The following is a 20538-nucleotide window of genomic DNA, read 5'->3' as shown; positions in this document are numbered from 1 at the left end:
TGAGTGATTGCCAAGATATTGGGGAAGAGCAAAATGGAAAGAAACATCTTACTGAATGAGAGGTTTTGATTCGGAGTAACAGAAATGTTTTGAAACTAGATATGTAGAGGTGGTGGTTGCCAACATTGTGAATTTACTAAATGCCACTAAATTCTTCACTTTAAAGTGATTCATTTTCCATTATGTAAATTTCACCTCAATAAATCACTTTTTAAAATGTGTTAAGCCAGTAAAAATATAACCTATAATTCCATATATACTTCTTTATAAACTGTAGTATAGACTGATATATAAATGTACTCTTTTATTGAGAGGAGAAGAAAAATGAGGAGATGCTAATTCTGAAATAGTGACTTTAGACAGAGAAAAGTCAGATTCCTTTTCTCACTCATAGTCATTATGGTAATTATTTCAAAATATGAAAAGTTTCCATTTCTCCCCATATATCAAATTCATTCTAACACATTTCCTCTGGCTTAGTGACAACCTGTTTAAACATGTGTTTCTTGCATTTTACAGACATACTTGGCAAGTGCAAGACAAAATCGATGCAAACAATGTGGCTTACACAACTGGGAAGCTAAGCTTTCACACTGATTATCCAGCCCTCCATCATCCACCTGGGGTAAGGTGAATTTCAGCATATTTTCCACAAAGCAGGCCAATGACCAATATCCTTTCGTATTTTGAATCTAGAAGATTATTTCACCAAGTATTTTGTCTTATATAAATTTTCTTTCTCCAAACATAATCCAAGCTCACAAAATCTCTGTACCTAAATTCTAAATATCCGCATTCCTAAAGGAGAGGAGAATTTTATACATTTAAAACAACAACAACAAAAACATTTCTTTTTTTCTTCCTAGAAATTACTATTAGCATTTTTTGCTTTGCCAAGACAGGTTTTAAGGTAGTAGTAAATCTTGAGGTCTTTCTGCACATAAATTCCTAAGAAAGTTAAGAGAGAAAATGTAATCAGTAAACAAAACGTATGGTTTCCTTCAAAGTCACATGGGCATCATTCATATCAGTTAACTACTGCTGCATTAAAACTCATTCTACCATAAAGACACATGCACACATATGTTTATTGCAGTACTGTTCACCACAGCAAAGACCTGAAACCAACCCAAATGTCCACCAATGATAGACTAGATAAAGAAAATGTGGCACCTATATGCCATGGAATACAATGCAGCCATAAGAAAGCATGAGTTCATGTATTTTGCAGGGGCATGGACGAAGCTGGAAAACATCATTCTCAGCAAACTAACACAGGAACAGAAAAGCAAACACTGCATGTTCTCACTCATAAGTGAGAGGTGAATAATGAGAACATGTGGACACAGGGAGGGGAATATCATAGACTGGGGCCTGTCGGGGGTGGTGGGGGTTGGGGAGGGATAGCATTATAGGAGAAATACCTAATGTAGATGACGGGTTGATGGATGCAGCAAACCACATGGTATATATATACCTATGTAACAAATGTGCACATTCTGCACATGTATCCCAGAACTTAAAGTATTAGGGGGAAAAAAACTCACCCCCTAACTTGATGGCTGAAGAAAACAGCCCTTTACTTAGCCCTTGTTTTTACAATTTGGGCTGTATTCAGCTGGGCACCTCTTATCTTCAGTCATATACCTGCAATCAGTTGCTAAGTTAGCTGGGGACTGATTGACTTTCACTGAGATAGCTGGTTTCTGCTCTGCTTGGTCTATTGACCACCAGAAGGCTAGCCCAAGTTTAATGCATATGGCAACTGGAAAAATTTTCAGACAGTTGCACAGCTTCTCAAGGCCTAGGCTACTCACCTCTGCAATGTTATATTGGTCTAAGGAAGTAATAAATCTAGCCCACATTCAGGACATGAGGAGATATAACCCCTTTGGAGGAAGCTGCAAAAATGCATTACAAACTGTGTGACTACAAGGAACAGAATAACAGTGGCTATTTTTGGAAGCCATCTACCATCCCATCTATCAGATTCTTGCCAGGGAAGGAAATGCTCATTGTGGATCCAAATATCCCCAGGAGAATCTCTGACTGGACATTCTTTCTCTACATTTTTAAGAAAGTTTCATTTTCCTAATGAGCTACATTTTTACAAAATTATCATTTTATTACACAAAAAATAAGTGTTCAGGAAATTACCTTTTAAAAGATATCCCATTCCTATTTTTAGAGCTAAATTAGACTACACAAAATAACCACACAGAAATTTGTGTCTTCAAAGGTAAATGAAAATTTGGGCAACTCTTAATAAAGGAGAAATGGGCTAAAATCAAGTTAGCCCATTTTTTCATTATCTTCACTGAACATGTTTTCTCTATGCCCTTGGTACCCATTGTTCTCACCACTATTAGCTAAACTAGTCTAGTATTTGACTTTACATGTTTTAAATTATTTTGTTGATTGTAAAATACTACAGGATTTCTTTGAAACAAGTGGCTGTAAAACCACCCCTGTAGGCACCTTTTTGTGTTGGGGTCAGGAGACACACAATGTGATTTTACTGTAAATGTGGCTCAGATTTTTCTAAAACCCTAGGGTTCAGAGCCAAATTAATCTGCTCAGCTCATCTTCCAAAGGTAGATTGAAGGAGTTGGATGGAGTAAGGCTTAAAGAATGAGACTAGAAAACTAAAAGCTTTGTTTGAATTCTTAAGTGGTCTTCTGTCTTTTAAGAATTTAAGTTTTGTTTCTGAGTTAAAATTAAAAGCCTAAGGAAAAGGGATCAAATGACTTCATAAATTTTCCTGAAGTGTAATAGAATGCTTGACTTTTTCATAGAACATTATACTTTTTCAAGGCAGTTTTACTTTCATTACTTTATTTGACTCTTCTTGACATTCCTTTAAGGTAGACAGGATTGATCATGTCCTTTTATGTCAGATGAGAAAACGAAGCACAAGATTCAATACTTTTCTAGGGTGACATCTGATTAATGGGGAACCTGGATTTGAACCCAGGCCTCCATCTAGTTTTTCATTACACCACCCTGATCCTGAGCTGGAATTTCTAATTACTATAATTTATGTAGTAAAATAGAATATTTATAGATTTTGTCATAAAATTGAAAACAAGGATTGAGTCTTATTGTTCTTTGTATATCAATACTTTGTATCTCAATATGTCCATGCACATTACATGTAATGGAGACATCACAGAAATTCTATAAAGAGGCAAAGAAGTGCAACAAACTTGTACCTGTCTCCAGCAAATGAAACATTCAAACTTAGTGACTTGATAGGAGATTTTAAAATAACAGATGATTCCTAAAATGTCCAGATTCTACTAGAAGAATAAAGCGTAGGCAACCTGTTTGTATTATTGCTCAAACTTATATTTTGAATTATTGCAGGGGCGTTTGTGCCAAGGTTTGAGATTTTCTATAACAAATAGAACAAACCAATGTGTTTTTCACATTGGTAATGTACACATTACCACACATTACCAATGTGTACAGAGGAAATAATCTGGAAAATGAATTACTTGTTGAGAGTTCAGTGGATTATGTGGATTATGTGGAGCATGCATAAGGTATCACATCTTTAATGAAACAGAGATGTTGCTTCATTCACTGTCTTGGCAGAAGTCACATGCTGCATAAAGTAACATTTAGAAGGAAAATATTTTTGTTTCTGAATGACTTGTATGAAATAAAATTGGGTTTTATACATGACAGGCATATATTTGCTTTTTAACCTAGCAATAAAAATGTTGTCAGGCTTCGTCATCTTTTTCTATTGGAAGATTGTATTAAAAGTGTAACTGTAAAAAAGAAAGTAATAATGGGCCTAGACATATGTAAATAACATGAGCTGACCTTTTTAAAGATTAGCATTTGAAATATTCTATCAGTTCATGAAGGCAAAATCTAAAAGGATTTAAAGAATACTGTGATCCTCCAAAAACAAAGTTATGCTATTATTTTGCTACTCTGACCAGATCCTTCCTCAAGAAAAAAATAATGATAATAATAATAACCCTATATAACACCACTGGCTTAATATTTTGCAGCTCAGTTCTGACTATAATACTTTCATATTCAAAAGCCTTCAGTGATTTTCCTCTATGCACAAGAACAAAAGCCCTTCATCTGATATGTAAGACTCTCCATCATGAGGCCTCAAATTGCCCTTCCAACCTGATTTACTCTTTATGGCCCTCTGCTTGTAGCCAGACCTTTTATTATCCGGTGAACTGTGCATTGTACATAATTATTTCTGTCACCTGACTTGCTTTCTCATTCTATTCTGCATATCCCAAATCTTATCCATTCTCCTCTACCTCACTTCCACCCCCTTCCTCTGGAAATCCTTCCCTGCCTACTCCAACATCAAGTGTTCCAACTCTGCAGCTATTACCAGCTGTACTTTTTGTTTGCTAATGAGCATTATTGTGCCTGCATCTATGTCTTCAACTGTAACATGTTTGAACTATACAGTACTAATTATAAGCAACTTTTTCTTCCCAACACTTTTTTCTGATGGCATAAGAAAGACCAAACAAAAAAAAGTTTGTTGGCTTTGGTTCCTCCACAGCTTTTTGAATCTTTAACGTAGTATCAAAAAACTATGCATGCATATTATTTTATTATTTATTTTATTGATTATTTAATTCTAATAATTAAAATTTAATTTGATATTTATTTAATAATGCATATTTTCTTTTTGTAGGTTCAGCTTCTTCACTGCATAAAGCAAACAGTCACAGGTGGTGATACAGAAATTGTAGATGGGTTTAATGTGTGCCAAAAGCTAAAGAAAAAAAATCCGCAGGCATTCCAGATTTTGTCCTCTACCTTTGTGGACTTTACAGACATTGGAGTGGATTACTGTGATTTTTCTGTTCAATCAAAACACAAAATTATAGAGTAAGTACTATTTATAAATTTCCCATAGCAATAAAATGATTGACAGCAAAATCTCCATTAAAAAGTTTAAACAGCACAAAACATCAATGAACTTCAAGGAGGTTTATTTTTATTAACATTTAACCTAATTTTAGAGTGATAAAAAGTATTTTCACCATAAAATTTTTTGTTAAATTACATGAAATTTATTCCTAATCAATATTAGAGGAAAAGTAACTGAGATTTTATATACACTTCATTTTTAAAATGTAAGTTCTACATAGTTATAATCATTGTGATTATACTAGTCAGAACACTTTTGGCCAGAAGTGAAAGAATATAACTCAAAATAGGTTGACCCAAGAGTTAAACAATGTCATCTGACATTGGTCTCTTTTTTCTTCTTAGCTTTACCATCTTCTTTGTTAGCTTAATTTTCAAAGATGATCAGCAGAAGCTCCAAATTTTCATTATCCTTAGAGCTAATAATCACACCGCAAAGAATGGTTTTATTTCCCAATAGCTACAACAAAGCTAGATGACTCACTCCCTAATTTCCCTGAATCAGTCATCATGGCCAGTGGGTTGGAGAATTCTGATTGTCCATACCTGGATCACATGTTCAACTCTGGAGCAGGGTCAGCCTCATCTGAACTACACGGACTGAGAATGAAATAGGGAGACTCCCCAAGAGATGCTAAGCCAGCAAAAATCATGTATTACCTACACAGAACATTTTGTGTTCTCCATTTCTTTATATTTAACATTATTTCATCATGACTTTTTCAAGTACATACAAAGGCCACAAATTCATCCTTTCATTTGAGAAGTATCTTGCATTTTGTTTCTAGGACAGTTTTTAAATTATACCTCAATTAATTGTGGAAGGGGGGTATAATTTTAGAATTGAGTTTAAATTTTTCTTACAAGAGAAATAGCCAAATGGTGAGACTAAACTCCTTTAGAAAATCATTAAATCTGCAGTACATTCATTTAGTCATTCAACAAATATTCATTGAGGCCAGCCACTTTTCTTGGTATTTGGAATACATCAGTGGACAAAACAAAGATCTCTCCCCTCATATAGCTTACACTCTAATGGGGCAGAGGAAAATGTAAAGATTTTTAAACAGATTAGCAAATCATACTAAATGTTAGGCCGAGCATGGTAGCTCATGCCTGTAATCTCAACACTTTGGAAGGCCAAGGCGGTTGGATTGTGACGTCAGGAGTTTGCGACCAGCCTGACCGACATGGTGAAACCCCATCTCAACTAAAAATACAAAAATTAGCCAAGTGTGGTGGTATACACCTGGAATCCCAGCTGCTCAGGAGACAGAGGCAGGGGAATCGCCTGAACCTGGGAGGCAGAGGTTGCAGTGAGCCTAGATTGCGCCAATGTACTCCAGCTCAGGGGACAGAGCAAGACTCCATCTCAAAAAAAAGAAAAAGTTAAAAAATGTTAAGTGCTCAGGAAAAAGAGGAATACCAGAGCAGGATAAGGGAAATCTGTAGGGCTTAGCAAGGTTGGAGCTTGCATCATTAAACAGTGTGGTGAGGGAAAGCTTTACTGAGATTTGAGCAAACACTTAAAGGAGTGAGGCAGTTTTCAGAAGAGAAATAGTTTCCCAAAACTGCTAGACCAAAAGTTCTAAAAGGGTCCTAAGAACTTCTCTGGGGTGTTCAAGGAACAGCAAGGAGACCAGTGTGACTGGGAGAGTGAAGGAGGCAAGTATTAAGTATTAGGGTAGGAGGTTAGGTGGGGACAAGTTCATGTGGAGTCTTGTTAGCAAATTGTAACAATAGCATTTACTCTGAGTGAAATAAGAAGCTGCTGCAAGATACTGATCAAAGGAAAGACTTTTATATTTATGTAAATTTAGTTAATTTTAATTTTAAATGCATCCCCTTGACTGCTAGAAAGAGCAAGGATAAGAGCAGGAAGACCAGCTAGAAAGCTACTGCATGACGCCAGGCTAGCAATGGTGGTGCCTTGAACATGAGTGGCCAGAGTGACAGCAGTGGTGAGAAGGGTCAGTTTTTTATTACATTTTGCATGTATAAACAGATCATTTTCCTGAAAGATTGGAGGACGTGTCTGAGAAAAAGATAGATGTCAAGAATGAAATTCTAGGTCAGAATAAATCTGAGACATTTTCTGAGAGTTCAGTCATCAAGGTGAAAAGGAAGTAACGCGAGATTCTTAGTTATAACATGACAGTTTTAACTAGTGAAACATTACTTTAAAAAAATCATGACAAATTGGAGTTTTGTTGAGACACAATACGATTACAGATTCTGCAAGGCTAGTAAACAGAGGCAAGAAACACAGCTATAGATTAGATTAACTGAATCTCCACCATGTGGCTTGTGACTTGGCTTTGATATTTTCTGTAGTAAAATTTCAAAATTTGGCCATCTGTGAGGTCTCATGAATAACCCCTAGAGTATAAATATCAAGTGGTTAACATTCATTCACTTAAAAGTATATTTTCAAAAACAGGAAATGAAACAGAGCATTCTCAGTTAACAGAGGGCCTCTGTCTCCTAAGTGTTTGGGTTAATTTAATTCTCCTTGTGATTAAATTTTTACATTTTTATGCTCTAGTACCAGAATGTCTTTTATACTGCTGACTGAATTAGTTACAATTCAGTACAATAAAAAATAAGCCAATACAGAAATGAGGAAAAATAATGATGTTGAGACTCAGCTATCCTCTCAGCTACAAATTCAATCACATAAATCCAAGTCTTTTACTTGCCAGCTGTGTAATCTCTCATGTGATTATTTACCCTTGCTGATCCACAGTGTCTTTTCCAGTCAAAAAAATGAAAACAGAAAAAGACTACCATACACAATTGAAGTGGGGATTACAGAGTTAATATATGGAAGCTCCTACTATTGTGCCTAGTTTCAAAAATGCAAAATAAATTTTAGCTAACTATAATTTGCATAAAGTCCAACACATTTACTGGGGAGAGATTTCTATTTCAGGTCTGAGTTTCTAGAAATCAAAGTAAGAGAAGAATATAATCAGTTACAAGACAAGATGCTTTTGAAGTCTGAAATACATTTTTCCTGCATATCCTCATAAATTATGGCATGGTAGACAATACTGCAGTGGCATTCCCACAAAGAATACAAGAAGTTCCATAAAGCATTGTATCTACCAATGGGACATAATGCTGTTACTAATGAAGAGTATTTACTGCCTAAACTCTGAGTGTAGTCATCATTGATAATGTTTTGCTTTTGCTGGTTCACAGCCACCATGTTGTTGGTTTAACTAATTTGTCCTTTATGTAGAGCTCATATATAGCCAGTTATTCTCACCTTTTGTGGCTTTTTACCTTTCCTCTGCATGCAAACTTACATTAGATTCTTTCATTCTGTTGGTAGGCATCAAATTTCTTGCTAACATTCAATTTTACATTTTAGGTTGATCTTCAAGGTACCAGCTACCCATCTCTTCTAACATTCTTCAATCCACAGAATAATAAAGTCCCCTCTAGATCTTATAACAAAATTTGCTTTCCATTCCCCTGTTATTGCTGAGAATGCTAAATAATGAATTGTGTCTTGTTTTCTCAGATAAACAGTAGGTAAAAGAAAGCAGGGACTGTGTTACACTACAACACACAAAAGAAGTTGACAACTTTTCTATATAGGTGAACTCTTAAAAATGAAAGCCTAATCTAGCATACCACGAGGCATCCAATTCCGATTTTCATTACATTTATTAATCACAAAGTTCCTTTCACTGATATATGAGGATATGCCCAAGGACTCTAGAATAGATAGCTCATAATTAGCATAACCATTCAAATCAAGGAGCTATGGTAGTAGTGGGAAAAAAATAAAGCAGATCTTGAGAGTGACTGAAACAGAGGACCCCTCCCCAGAAGTTCCAAAGTCATGACATCCTTTGGCAGATGACACAGAGGAAAATGTTATATCACGAATATATCAGAACACATATCACGAATAAAAAGGAGGAAAAGTAGGTCAGAAGCAGTAGGGCTAGAATATTGAAGGTAATATTAAAAGGCAAATGGCCTTTACTGTGACAGAGGTCTGAAACCAGCAGCATGAACTCTAAAGGATAATTAAAAGGTCATGCACTCTCTATACCACTAAATCCTAGAGGTATATAGTCTTTCTACTGACTTACCTTCTACCTGATTCTTTGTACATAAAGCCATAACCAAAAGGCTCAGAATATTCTTGATTTATGTGAAAGCATGTGGAAGGGGTTGGGGTACTGCATTACCTAGTGAGTCATATTTGTATTATTATTAATATATGCAAATACATACTTTAAGAGCCTTTTTAAAAGCTTGGTCCTTCCTTTTACCTTCTTTCCCAGGTGGGTTCAATAGGTAGTCTTCAGGCCTTATCCAATAAGCAAAGAATTGGTGCTAATCACCAACTTTTGAGTTTACCATTACAATTGTCATTTGGCCCAGAGCCATCATGCACAAGGGGCCCTGATAGTCACAATTTGTACTTCATTGTCAATGGCATCTTTCCCAATTTGTTGATAATATTCACTAAGTATAACCCAGACCCCAAACCAGGGTCACCAAACCCAGGTATATGTAATGATGTGTTTGGTCTGACCTACCAGGCCTGGGCCCTGATCAGTTGTTGGCTCTCATTACCATTTCCTAGGCTTGTCCTACCTGGATGCTGCTCCCAGGATTAATCCTAGGCACTTTGCCACCATCCTTGACCACCTTCAGTTTGCATGCATTCATCCTGTTTCTACCTAAAGAAAAGAAAAAGTTGATTGACACTTTAAGACTGACTGAAGGTCCGCCTTCCCCATAAGCTAGAAAAAAGTTTCCTCTTTTTGCCACTGTATCCGGGTGATGTCATGTCTTGCTAATTATAACCACCAAAGTTCAAATCTAAGAATTGATGTTCTTTCATTCCTTCCTTCCTTCTTTCTTTATTTATTTCTGAGACAGAGTCATACTCTGTTACCCAGGCTGGAGTGTGGTAGTGTGATCTCAGCTCACTGCAACCTCCGCCACCCAGGTTACAGCAGGTGCCTGCCACCACACCCAAATAGCTGGGATTACATGTGTGCCACCACGCCCAGCTATTATTTTTTTTTGTTTTTGTATTTTTAGTAGATACAGCGTTTTGCCATGTTGACCAGGCTGGTCTCATTCTCCTAACCTCAACTCACCCACCTTGGCCTCGCAATGTGCAGGGATTACAGGTGTGAACCACCGTGCCCAGCCTTCTTTCCTTAGATTAAAAGCTGTATTGCCTTACATTGGCATGATCATAATCCATATCTTAAGAAAGAGAATAGAGATCACAACATTAAGAGCTCTCAATTTACTAAAAAAAAAAAACCTTAGTACCCTCCCAAGCTACTAAAAACTATAGAGAGTGACATGAGCAACAAATATTTATTAACTGCCTGTTATGTCCAGGCTCTATGTTGAGTGCTAGGAATACAACATTAAATGAGATACAGCACCAGTCTTCTGGAAGCCTAAATACTAAGATAGGTAGAATGAGTAAACAGATAGAAAAAATGGACCTCAGCCTAGTCGTTTCTTTTCTCATGCTACAGTTTTCCCGTCTATAAACTAAGGATTGAATTATTCATGCATTTCAAACTTTTAAAACCAGAACCTTCTTCCCATCTTACACCCCAGATAAAACCACCACACTTAGAACATTTAATAAATGAGACACATAAAACAATTGACCTATAAATTCATAACATGAAAGAATTTTAATATAATAAATATTTGAAAAAGTATTTGTTTCAAATAATAATGAATGAATTTAACTAAGCATAACAAAATTTTTAACTTGAATCGCTCAGTAATATTTAATTTAAGTTGAATTCTACTGACACTGAGGTAGTAAGATTTAGAAAAAAATCTAAATGAATGAATGAAAAAACAAGGAATACTTTGCACCACAGGTAACCTTAAGATCTTCTGTACCTGTATTTGGATTTTTTCATATGGTGTTTCAAAAATATCTTTGAAGAGGCTTTGGCCCTTATCAATGTAAATAGATATTTCATGAATGATATATTAACTTTGTCTCTTAAAAAAACAGGTTAGATGACAGAGGCCAAGTGGTTCGCATCAACTTCAATAACGCAACTAGGGACACAATATTTGATGTGCCAGTTGAAAGAGTTCAGCCTTTTTATGCTGCTCTGAAGGAGTTCGTTGACCTCATGAACAGCAGAGAATCCAAGTTTACCTTCAAGATGAATCCAGGTCAGTGAATACATTTTCTCAAACAACCAAAAGCATGGATTTTCTTCAACTTGAACCATATAGAAGGATAGCCAGAGCAGTTTTTCTCAGGTGTGGCACACAGAACACGTATTATGGAATCTTGGTGAGCAGCTGACTTGATTAAGTAGTGGACTCCTGGCCCTCACTGAAACTTACTACACTTAGTTATTCTATCCTGATAAACAAATAAAAAGATCCTCATGATTCTTACTCTAACACACACAAGTAATGTTTATTCATTAGGCTTACTGGCAGAAACAGTACTACCTGAAATAAAGTAGTACCTGAAGTATTCTAGTTACTTGAAATAAAAAAAGCAGAAAGCATCATATTTTTTATAGACCATCTCTATTCAGTAAAGTACCATCAAACCTGAGGCTTTTGGCATCTACAATAAAAGGCATAATTTCTGTCTGCTGTTGATTTGGCCAAATGGAAGATTCTTTTCCTTTGTATATATTTTTAATTGCCTTTCTTATAATAAGTTAATCGGAATATCCATAAATCGACTGCCGTACAGTCACAGCAGGTTAATTTTTAAAATGGCAACATATAAAATGAAAACATTATAGGGGGAAAAATACAAGTTAGAATCCAAGCTTCAACTGTTTAATGGCAGTGTGGCTTTGGGTAAATTCCTCAATTTTTCAAAGCTTTGGTTTCTTCATGTGTAAAAAGAGAGAATATGTTCTTTTCAGGATTCTTAGGAGGCTTAGAAATAATGTTACATAAAATACTAGGCACACAGAAGACAAACCAAGAATGTCAGTATCCTTTTTATTTTTTGAAGCTGTTAAACTGAGAAGAAATATTTCTAATTACGTATCGTTCAGTCAAAATGATACAGACGTTTTACACAGAGATAATATTTTAAGTAAGAATGATTAAAGTACCTTTAGGAGCCTACCAGATTAGGTAGTTTAACTGTCATAAGGCCTAAAGCAGTTTGCATTCAGAGGCCTGTTTTGTATGGAAAAGTAAACGTGCAGTTTTATGCAAAGAAATAAGCCATGATTCTTGATATGAACCAAGTAGCAGCTCTGTGTTGCATGTTACATTTTCTAGTTCTGTAAGTCATTTAAACACACAATTATTCATACTGAAAAAATTGTTTTCTTTAGGTGATGTGATTACTTTTGATAACTGGCGCTTACTTCATGGCCGACGTAGCTATGAAGCAGGAACTGAGATATCCCGCCATCTAGAAGGAGCTTATGCTGACTGGGATGTGGTCATGTCAAGGCTTCGTATTTTAAGGCAGAGGGTCAAGAATGGAAACTGAAATCTCCTGTCTATAATAATTTTAGTAAGATTCCAATGAGGATATTTTGTAAGATACAGCACATTATTCACAGACCATGATCTATGTCATTTACATAAAATTTCCTTAACAATGAACATGTAACTTCTCTCACAAGAGTACTCTACTTTGTAATCATATACAATGTCAACTTTTTAGATGTTTCAGCACTCTTTTGCAAATAAAGCATCTTTTCTGCTCTGTTGCATGCATGCTCTAATTTCTTTTGCCCATATATGAGTATCTCCAGAATGTCCACAAATAGTTATTGTAGCAAATGAAACATTTCTTCAAATAAGCCTTTTGTTTAAAATAAAACTTGTCTTAAAACATGCTTCTACCCTGTTGCCTATAGGATCTCATTTTCTAAGACTGCATATTACCATGTTTAGCATGCTTGGAAAAGGCTTTATATGTCTAAAGATCTGTTTTATGCACTTTTATTATAGAATTCCATTATCAAAATTTCCAAACCTCACAAATTTAGTGATTCCAACACTTTCTTTTAAAACCTAAATTATGACATCAAGAAAAAGCATGATTAATAAAGAGAAAATCTAGGTTCAAGCAATTCTCCTCAGCCTCCCTAGTAGCTGGGATTAAAGACACCTGCCACCACACCCAGCTAATTTTTTGTGTTTTTAGTAGAGATGGATGTTAGCATGTTGGTCAGGCTGATCTCAAACTCCTGACCTCAGGTGATCCACCAGCCTTGGCCTCCCAAAGTGCAGGGCTTACAGGCGTGAGCCACTGCACCTGCCCTAGACTCGCTAATTTTCTCTTGTCCCAAATAAATACCCCCAACCATGATCAGCATTGCTTCCAGTGTCCATGAATCAGATTTCCTCATTTCTTGTTTTTGACTAACAACTGGAAAAGAAAAAACCAAGAGACTTGTACTACTTATAAATAATGTGATGATGTCTGCAAATCTATGGACAGCTCTACCTGTTGGCCCCAGCTTTCTCCATAGTCACTGCCTTGCCCTAGTGATGGAACACAGATATCACTGCCAGCAATGGAAGTCCTATTCCCATTGAATCCAGTCTCTCTCTACCCTTGCCAGAAATCCTTAGCATTACCATTTGCTGAAACCCTGGTAGTTCATAAATTTTTGGACCTAACCAAACTTCCTGTTCAAAAAGTAATTATTGCCACCACTGCGGAGCTCTCTACCTGTTGCCTCAAGACCAAGTGAAAACATTACTTCCATTGTTGTTTTAACTTTTGCTGCACTTCAATTTCCATAAAATATGCCCATGGCACTGGAAATCTAGATGAAGAGCACCTTAAGCCCATGTGGGCACACCACTCTGACACTTTGAATTCTGGTATGAAGTCTACATCTCCAGCCAAGCCTCCTCCTTCCCTTGTAACACTGCCCCTTTATGGGGCCTTCATTGTCCTTCTGTATCATCTGGTCTTGATTTGGCCTACTGTAATATATCACATGTTTGATTCCTTTGAACTACAAAGGGAATGAGTTGGGTTCTCAATCCCATCCCTCCTAAAACGCTCCTAAAATAAAAACAGGCAAATTCCATAGTCATGACCTGGTTCTAAAAGGTAACATTCAATACCTAAAAACAAATAATTTGCTGGAGTGACCCTAGATTCATCCATTCATAGCATCTAAATCCAAGGGACTTGCCCAGCTAAAGTCACTTCTTATACTTTTTTACTTATTTGACAGATATTTATCACATATCTGATATATGTCAGGTACTTTGCTAGACTAAAAATATTGAAGGACTTGAAATGTACCTTCTTAGAGTCTGGTAGGGGAGCAGATAAGGATATAGATTATAATGTGCCATGTTAACAGAACGATCCGCAGGAAGGCAACTAAGCCAGACTGGGAATGCTAAGAAAAGCTTCAATGTGAGTTAAATTATAAAGGTTCATAGTACTTTTCCAGGAAAAGATGGTGAAATGACTCCAAGTTAAAGGGCAGAAGAGGCAGAGAGAATTAAGAGTGGAAACATGGCATGCATTGACTTACAAGTGAAAGAAATAGATTACGATGTAATGTGAATCTGGGCTTGTATGCCTAGGTTCAAACCATAATAATGAATCAGTTAACCATGTATCTTTGGACAAATAACTGTTCCCCTTAAACCTCATTATTTCTGTTTATAAATGAAACTAATAATATACCTTATCCCAATTAATTTTTTGAGGATTGAATGAAAGTTCATGTAAAGCAGTGTTTTCTCAAATTTCTCAGATAAGTCACAACCATGGTGCTTTTTTTAAAAAAATACAGCTTCCCAGATCATTCCCTGAGGATTATGATTCAATGGGTCTGGGATGAGGACCAGGAATTATATTTTTAGCAAGGATCCCAGGTGATATGCATCATCAATGAAGTTTGGAAAATACTGATATAAAACATTTAGCATAGTTCCAGTATCAGGGTTAGTACTCAATAGCCATTAATTATAAATTAGTTATAAAAGCAGAGTTTGTAGAGGAAGAGGGTGAGTTAGGTTCAGAAGGGATATATGAAGCTGGAAACAGAAACAATGATCAAGTCATGAAATGTCTAAACTCATGTTGCAATAAGGAGTTAGTGTTTCATCTTGAAAGCAATTAGGAGCCACTTAAAGGTTTTTAAGCAGCAAAGTGCCTTAATTAGATATTCATTTCTTAAAGATTCATCTAGCTTCATTGTGGAGGCAATTGTAAACAGGTAAGAGAAAAGGTCATAAATCTACTTAAGAGGTTACTACAGGAAGCCAGGTACAAAATTAAGGAGCATTGAATTAGAACACTGGAAGAGGAAATGGAGAGATACTTAGAAGGCAAATCTAAAGGACTTGACCCACTGCATGTAAAGAATGAGGGAGATATCTAAGTTGTTGTCTTATCAGTTCATAGTTAAGAAAAATGGGTTATGCGCAGGGAAAGAAGCCACAATAGTAGGATCAAGCTTGTTCAGCAATAAAATCAGTTCAATTTCGAACAAACTGAGCTTGAGTTGCCTTGAGCTATTCCATCTGGCAGTTGGATATATGTGCACATAGACCACAGGACAGAAATCTGAATTAGAGGTCTACACTTGGAAAGTATATAAATGGTAGTTGAAATCACCATTTTTTTTCCTGGAGATATTTAATGATGTGACCAAAGCCACAATGCTAATGGTTTGATGATAAGCTAATGATATTGGCCTAGCTTATGGAAACAGTTACATTCAGAATCAGAGAAGGTTTATATTCAAATTCAGATAAATCTCTTACATATTACATTTTGTCTCTAAAACACAGCATTCCAAGCCACTATCCCATGGCCTGGCTGTTTCCTTCTCTGCTGCAAATATTATTTCTGCCCTGGAAAGGAGAGACAGAAGGCTTGGATGCAGTTAAACAATTTCTAAAGTGTTATATAGGACATGACATATTATGGGCTACAGCAGCTGGTGTTAACTGAAGATGATTAGGTTTCCTGGATATAATTGTCTAAAGATTTGACTTCTTCCCAAACTCATAATAGACCTGATGTAACCTGGATTAGAATTTACCACTATTTGGCAGTATGGACTCTTACTCTCTGTTCCATTTCTCTGATTTGACTTGGAGAATGTTAGCTCCTTGGCTAGTTCATCAAAATAACTCCACAGGTCACCAGAATTACATGTCACAAAGTATTTTCATTGGTCTCTACTTCTCTTCCCAGTCAACCATTAAAAAGCAGGCAAATAAATATTGGTAGAAATAATTAAAAAAAAAAAAAGAAAGAAATTCTATAGAAAACCAGAGTGATGTGGAGGGTAATTTATCTTCAGGGATTTAAACTGTGAAACAAGAGGTATTGTATAAAAAAATATATTTCTTAATGTTAAATAACATTTTCAGGAGATATGTGAGCCAAAATTTCTTGCAATGAAGATGTAATGTGGTTGGACTTTATGGTTTGGAAAATACCTCTGAGTCTCTGTACATGTTTTCCAGCTGTCTGGAATACCCTACGCTACCACCCTTTATGCCTGAAAAGCTCCCCCTCTCCCTTCAAAGTTCAGCCTAAGATTGGTCACTAAGATGGTAAAGCAGGAGGTTCCCCACTCATATCCTACCACAGAAACTACAATTTGGCAGCCATCAACAGAAAAAAAAGTGCCTTTGAAGAAGCTTTGGGAACCAGGTAGGAGGTTTGAAAGCCAGTGAATCTCAAGACCAAAGAGGGCTGTTTTGAGAAGGTAAGTCTACATCTAGGTGTAAGGCTCACTGACCATGGTACCAGCTACAGAACCAAAAACAGCCCCCAACTTCCTATGCACTTAGATATATACCTGTTTAGCACTGGTCTTGCCAGCAGTACCATCCACCAAGGGAATCAGAAGTCACACACCCACTCCATGCCTTAGATAACAGGCTTGCTGATCACAGCCAGCTGAGGACACTGAAGCAGCCTGTGACCCAGCTCCAGTCCTGTAACCCACCAGGATCCATGCCCCGGAGGCAGACTTGCCAACCTCAATTTCAGAGCAGATCTTGAAATAATCCTGCAACTTGGCTCCAGCCCCTCTCAGTTGCAGACCAAGAATTGTCCTCCTCTGAAGAGATCTGCCAAAAGACATAACCATCCATGTCCCAAGAAGCAGGCCTGACAACTTCAGTCAGACTGCAGATCTTGAAGCAGTCCTAGAAAACGGTTCCTGTGAGCCCAGCAGGTGGCATGCATATCCATACACCTGGAGGCAGACATACAGGCTACAGTCTCAGATATAGATGCTGAAGCAGTACTATAACTTGATTCCAGGCCACCCTGCCCAGGAACCCACCCAGAAACTTACCTAGTAACCTGGTAAGAGCCATCTAAGGGGACTGGCAGGAGCCACAACTGTCTGTAAACCAGATAGCATGCCAGCTGCCTGTGAACCTAACTACTGCAGACCCTGAAGTAGGCCCTGTTCCAGCTGCAATCTTGCTGGCCCAGGTCCTGGAGGCAGTCCAGTCTACCCAGAGACCAGACAGGATCTAACTAACCAACTTCTGGTAATAGACCTGCCAATCACTGAACCTATGATGGACCCATCAACAGTCATGCAAACTGACCTCAACTGTGATCCTAGAGGCAATGACATCAGGGCAAGGACCCAACAGGAAAAGGTCTTTACCTGCCAAACCCAATATGTAAAAATTGGAAAAGGCATTTGCTCCTTCAAATGCATAGATACCAATACAAGGCTACACAAACAGTGAATTGAGGCCAACATGACATCACTAAAGGAAATTAAAGTTTCAGTACTCAACCCCAGAGAAATGAAGATCTATGAATTTTCCAATAAATAACACAAAGTAATCATCTAAAAGAAGCTCAACAAGATGCAAGAAGACAGGATAGACAACTAAACAAAATCAAGAATAAAATACATGAAAAAAATTATATGTTAAATAAAGAAACAGAAACCATAAAAAAGGACCAGAAAGAAATCCTGGAATTAAAGAACACAATGACACAGTTGTACGAGCAATAGTTAGCTTCAAACTCAATAGTGCCAAGGGATGAATCAGGAAACTTGAAGACAAGTCTTCTGAAATTAGCCAATGAGAGGAACAACAACAACAATAGAAAAAAAAAAGAAGAATGAAAAAGAAGGAAGGGAGCATATGGGACCTACAGGACAGCATCAAGCAAACAAGCATATGCATTGTGGGAGTCCAAGAAGGAGAAGAATATGAGCAGTAGAAAGCTTATTTAAATAAATAGCGTCTGAAAACTTCCCAAATCTTGGTAGGGATATGGCCATCTGTATTCATGAGGCTCAAGCAACATTAGCTCAAAGAGGATTACACCAATATACATTATAACCAAATTGTCAAAAAGAACTACAAACAGGAAACAATTTTTTAAATGGCAGTAGTTTTTTACCTATCAATAATTACTTTAAGTGTAAATTGATTAAATACTCCAATCATAATACATAAAGTTACTGAATCAATTAAATAACAGGACCCAACTATATGTTACCTAGAAGAGACTAAATTTACCTTCAAGGACATATATAGGCTTCAAGTGAAGAGATGAAAATAATATTACATGCAAATGGTAACCAAAAGTGAACAAAGTTGGCTATACTTGGACAAGATGAAAATAGTTAAAATGTTTCCTTGGGTAAATGACATGATTTTATTTGTATACAAAGAAAACCCTAAAGACTTTACATAAAAATTGTTACAACTAATAATTTAGTAAATTTACAGAATACAAAATCAACATACCAAAAAAATGAGTGGCATTTCAGTACTCCAATAATTAACTATCTGAAAAATAAAAAGATAATCCTATTTACAACAGTACTAAAAATAATAAAATACTTAAGAATGAATTTAACCAAAGAGGTAAGAGATCTGTATACTGAAAACTATAAGATATTGATGAAAGAAATAAATATTCACAAATACTAAAAACAATCCTAAAATTCATAGGTAGCAACAAAAGGCCCTAAATGTCAAAACAATCTTGAATAAGAAAAAGCTGGAGATATCACACTTCCTGATTTCATACTTTATTACAAAATTATGTAATTTTAAAACTATGGTACTGGCATTAAAACAGACACATTGACTAACAGAACATAACACAATGTCCAGAAATAAACCCAGACATATATGGTCAGCAAATCTTTGACAAGGATCCCCAGAACATACATGGGGAAAGGACCATCTCTTCAACAAATGGTGACTCAGATATGGCAGAAATGTTGGAACGATTAGACCAGGAATTTTTATTATTAATATGCCCTTGTAATAGAAAAATGTAGGCAGCATGAAAGCACAGATGGATAATATAAAGAGAGAGATGGAAATTGTAAGAAAAAAACAAAAAGAAATGTGAGAGACCAAAAACACTGAAATGATAATGAAGAATGCCTTTGATAGACTTATTAGTAAACTGGACACAACTGAGGAAAAAAAATCTCTGAATTAGAGGACATAACAATAGAAACTTCCCAAACAAAAAAAAAATAAAGAGAAAAAACATAATAAAACATAAACATTAAAACATAAACATATTAAAACATAAAGAATAACCAATAAAAATTTTTTAAAAAAAGACATAAACAGAACAGAATATCCAGGAACCGTGGGACGACTACAAAAGGTATAATGTGTAACAGGAATATGAGAAGGAGAAAGATGGAAAGGAACAGAAGCAGTATTTAAAGCAATAATGACTAATTTCCCCAAATTAATATCAGATGCCAAACCACAAATCCAAGAAGTTCAGAAAACAACAAGCCAGATAAATGCCAATGGCAACAAAAACTACACCTATATTCAAAGTTTGGAAAATCAAAAAGAAAGAAAGAAACATTGTTAGAAGTCAGAGGGAAAAAACTTTACCTACAGAAAAGTAAGGATAAGAATTTCATCATACTTACCTTCATAAAGCAAGCACACAAGCAAGAAGACAGGGAAGTGAAATATTTAAGTGTTGACAGAAAGAAAAACATCAACCTAGAATTCTGTACCCAGTGAAACAATCCTTTAACAGTGAAAAATAAATAGAGACTTTCTAAAACAAAAATTGAGAGCATTAGTTGCCAGTAGACCTGCCTTACAAGAAATGCTAAAAGAAATTCTTCTGTGAGAAAGAAGATGTAGACCAGAAACTCTGATCTACATAAAAAAGGAAGAGCACCAGAGAATAAATAAGTGAAAGTAAAATAAAACATCACTATACCTTGAGCGGTAAGTAGATTCTCAAGTTTTTGGTTACCTGAATCCATCAGTCAATATCTCTAATGGGAATCAGCTTTTGCCAGCTTTAGTTAGAACATGAACTAACTTGATCAAGTCACAGGACTTCTTTCTCTCATTTAATGTTAGTAGATAGTACTGAGTATTTTCCATGTTTATAATGTTAATATCAGGTTAGAATCCCACAAGAGAGCACGATCCTCTGGTTTTATTACAATGATTGCATTCTGATACCAACAAGGTTACTGAGATCCTCTGAAAAGAAAGAAAAGAAAGAGAGAGAGAGAAGGAAAGGGAGAGAGAGAAAGAAAGAAATGAAAGAAAGAAAGGAAAGAAAGAAAGAAAGAAAGAAAGAAAGAAAGAAAGAAAGAAAGAAAGAAAGAGAGAGAGAGA

At 36.1% G+C, this 20538-nt stretch overlaps 1 protein-coding gene and 1 long non-coding RNA gene across 4 annotated transcripts in view; one reads left to right on the top strand and one right to left on the bottom strand.

The window, feature by feature from the left end:
• BBOX1 (gamma-butyrobetaine hydroxylase 1) overlaps window positions 1–12777 on the top strand; it is a 79491-nt gene extending 66714 nt beyond the window's left edge. For 2 of the 3 annotated variants that reach the window (XM_037742084.1, XM_017538730.2), the window contains 4 exons: window positions 520–625; window positions 4685–4881; window positions 10952–11118; window positions 12261–12771. In XM_037742084.1, coding sequence (XP_037598012.1) covers window positions 520–625; window positions 4685–4881; window positions 10952–11118; window positions 12261–12421 — 631 coding nt within the window. In that variant the 3' untranslated portion in view covers window positions 12422–12771. Of the gene's footprint in view, window positions 1–519; window positions 626–4684; window positions 4882–10951; window positions 11119–12260 lie in introns of all 3 variants that reach the window. The other variant, XM_037742086.1, reaches the window with a different exon arrangement.
• The window catches only part of LOC108311314, a 166527-nt gene that overhangs the window by 62688 nt on the left and 83301 nt on the right, over window positions 1–20538 (bottom strand). The window lies entirely within an intron of this gene.

This window comes from Cebus imitator, unplaced genomic scaffold, assembly GCF_001604975.1.
Source record: "Cebus imitator isolate Cc_AM_T3 unplaced genomic scaffold, Cebus_imitator-1.0 Scaffold113, whole genome shotgun sequence".
Classification (NCBI taxonomy): Eukaryota; Metazoa; Chordata; class Mammalia; order Primates; family Cebidae; genus Cebus; species Cebus imitator.
The sequence above is the reverse complement of the archived record's forward strand: the minus strand, read 5'-3'. Positions and strand labels throughout refer to the sequence as shown.